This window comes from Arachis ipaensis, chromosome B08 (assembly GCF_000816755.2).
Source record: "Arachis ipaensis cultivar K30076 chromosome B08, Araip1.1, whole genome shotgun sequence".
Classification (NCBI taxonomy): domain Eukaryota; kingdom Viridiplantae; phylum Streptophyta; class Magnoliopsida; order Fabales; family Fabaceae; genus Arachis; species Arachis ipaensis.
In genome coordinates, this window is record NC_029792.2 from 1,365,116 (window position 1) to 1,366,823 (window position 1,708).

The following is a 1,708-nucleotide window of genomic DNA, read 5'->3' on the forward strand; positions in this document are numbered from 1 at the left end:
AACTGATAACTGATTTAATCACTTTTTTTTTCTATATGTGTAGCATGTGAGGTTGAAAAATAAAATAAAAAGAAATAAAGGAATAAATATTTCTTAAAAAAAATTAATGGACATGCAAACCGAATAATCTATAAGTAAAAAAAATATTTGGACTTTGGACCGCATTATTAAGTGATTACATCTAATATACAATAATTTAGGAGTTAGCAAATTATTTATTTAAAATATTTCTGGATTTAATCTCAGAAATAACTTAGGAGTTAATAAATAATTTATATTTAAGTTAACAAATTAGTTATTAAAATCAAATTCTAGTTAATTAGGTTTTTATTAGTAATAAAATTTGGATAATGAAACCATTTAAGAAATTTTTTGTCTTGGTCCAAGCGTTTCTTCTAAACTTGAGGCCTGCAAATTGTAGACTTGTAGTGATGCCAGCAATGCATTTTCCCGCATTTTTTTTGTCTTAACGTATTATTTTTCTTGTACTAACCTTTCGTAAAATATAAATCCAAAAGAAAATCTCGAATATGAATGCAAATATCCCATACTTACTTAACTTCACAGTGTGTTTTATATAAATTAACATTGTATCTAGTATATTTTATATTGATTCAGTGGGAAATTTAATTGATTCTTTTTTATTATAATCAGATTACATCATAACCTATAAATAATCACTGATTGTTAATCACCAATAATCACTGATTGTTAATCAAACTTGTGCAGTATATACTTCTATTTGAGAAGTGCCATTGCATGCAATGATGACTATGGTTTTTCTAAGGGTATCAATACATATTTTTGTACTCTCTTTTCTAAAATTGGTCTCATTGTTTCTTCCTTGTGACTAAACAAAATTGCATAATGCACATGAATTTGACTTAATTGAGAGTCGTTATACACAACTTAGTTAAACTTATCAAATTATTTAACGACTCTCAGCTATCAATTTTACGTGAAGTTAACTGCACCTTATTATTATTATCATTGTTCTTTGTTGACTCTTAATGGTTCTGCAAGGTTAGTTTGCTGCAAAGATTCACGTAAATAATGTACCTGAGAGGAAGTTGGCGTGCTAATAATCATTGGGGTTCATCGGTTTCTAAGAGTAGAATCCACAGCAAGAGGGATAGAAAGTTGAATGCTCTAGTATCAAAGCAAGATCTTCATCAATCTTCAAGCTCGTTACCAAGGAGAAGGAAGTTACAATATCTAAAGCTACCACCTACATTGTTCTCCTTCCAATTTCTTGAATCCGTCATGAAATTGCAAGTGAAAGACGTGTGCAAGAAGCAACAACACCACCCCATTGATTTGTTACCGAAACCAGAAGCATGGTTATTGTCTTTTGAAGTTCTTCACGTGGCTGCAGTGAAGCTCCAGAAAGTTTACAGGAGTTACAGGACAAGAAGAAATCTCGCAGACTGCGCAATCGTCTGCGAGGAGCTTTGGTTTGTTCATCAATCTCCCATGTCTATGGCTATGCTTGTTTTAATTCTTTCTTGTTTTTCGAATTCAGCGAATTTTCGAGGTTCTGTTTTCAGGTGGAAGGCTTCTGAATTTGCCGATAAAACAGAATCAGCTATATCAAAATGGAGAAGAGCTAGAGCCATGGCTGATGAGATGGGAAAAGAGTTTTCCAAAGATTATAAGGCGCAGAATTTGGCTCTAAGTCACTGGCTTGAAGCCGTAAGATTAGTGTTTA

General features: G+C 32.0%; 1 protein-coding gene across 3 annotated transcripts in view; it reads left to right on the forward strand.

Moving 5' to 3' along the window:
• LOC107610284 (IQ domain-containing protein IQM5-like) overlaps positions 1-1,708 on the forward strand; it is a 6,512-nt gene that overhangs the window by 3,456 nt on the left and 1,348 nt on the right. The window contains exons 2-3 of one of the 3 annotated variants that reach the window (XM_016312350.2): positions 1,029-1,454; positions 1,548-1,692. In XM_016312350.2, the coding sequence (XP_016167836.1) occupies positions 1,054-1,454; positions 1,548-1,692 (546 nt within the window). In that variant the 5' untranslated portion in view covers positions 1,029-1,053. Of the gene's footprint in view, positions 1-1,023; positions 1,693-1,708 lie in introns of all 3 variants that reach the window. The other 2 variants (XM_021108499.1, XM_021108498.1) reach the window with 2 other exon arrangements.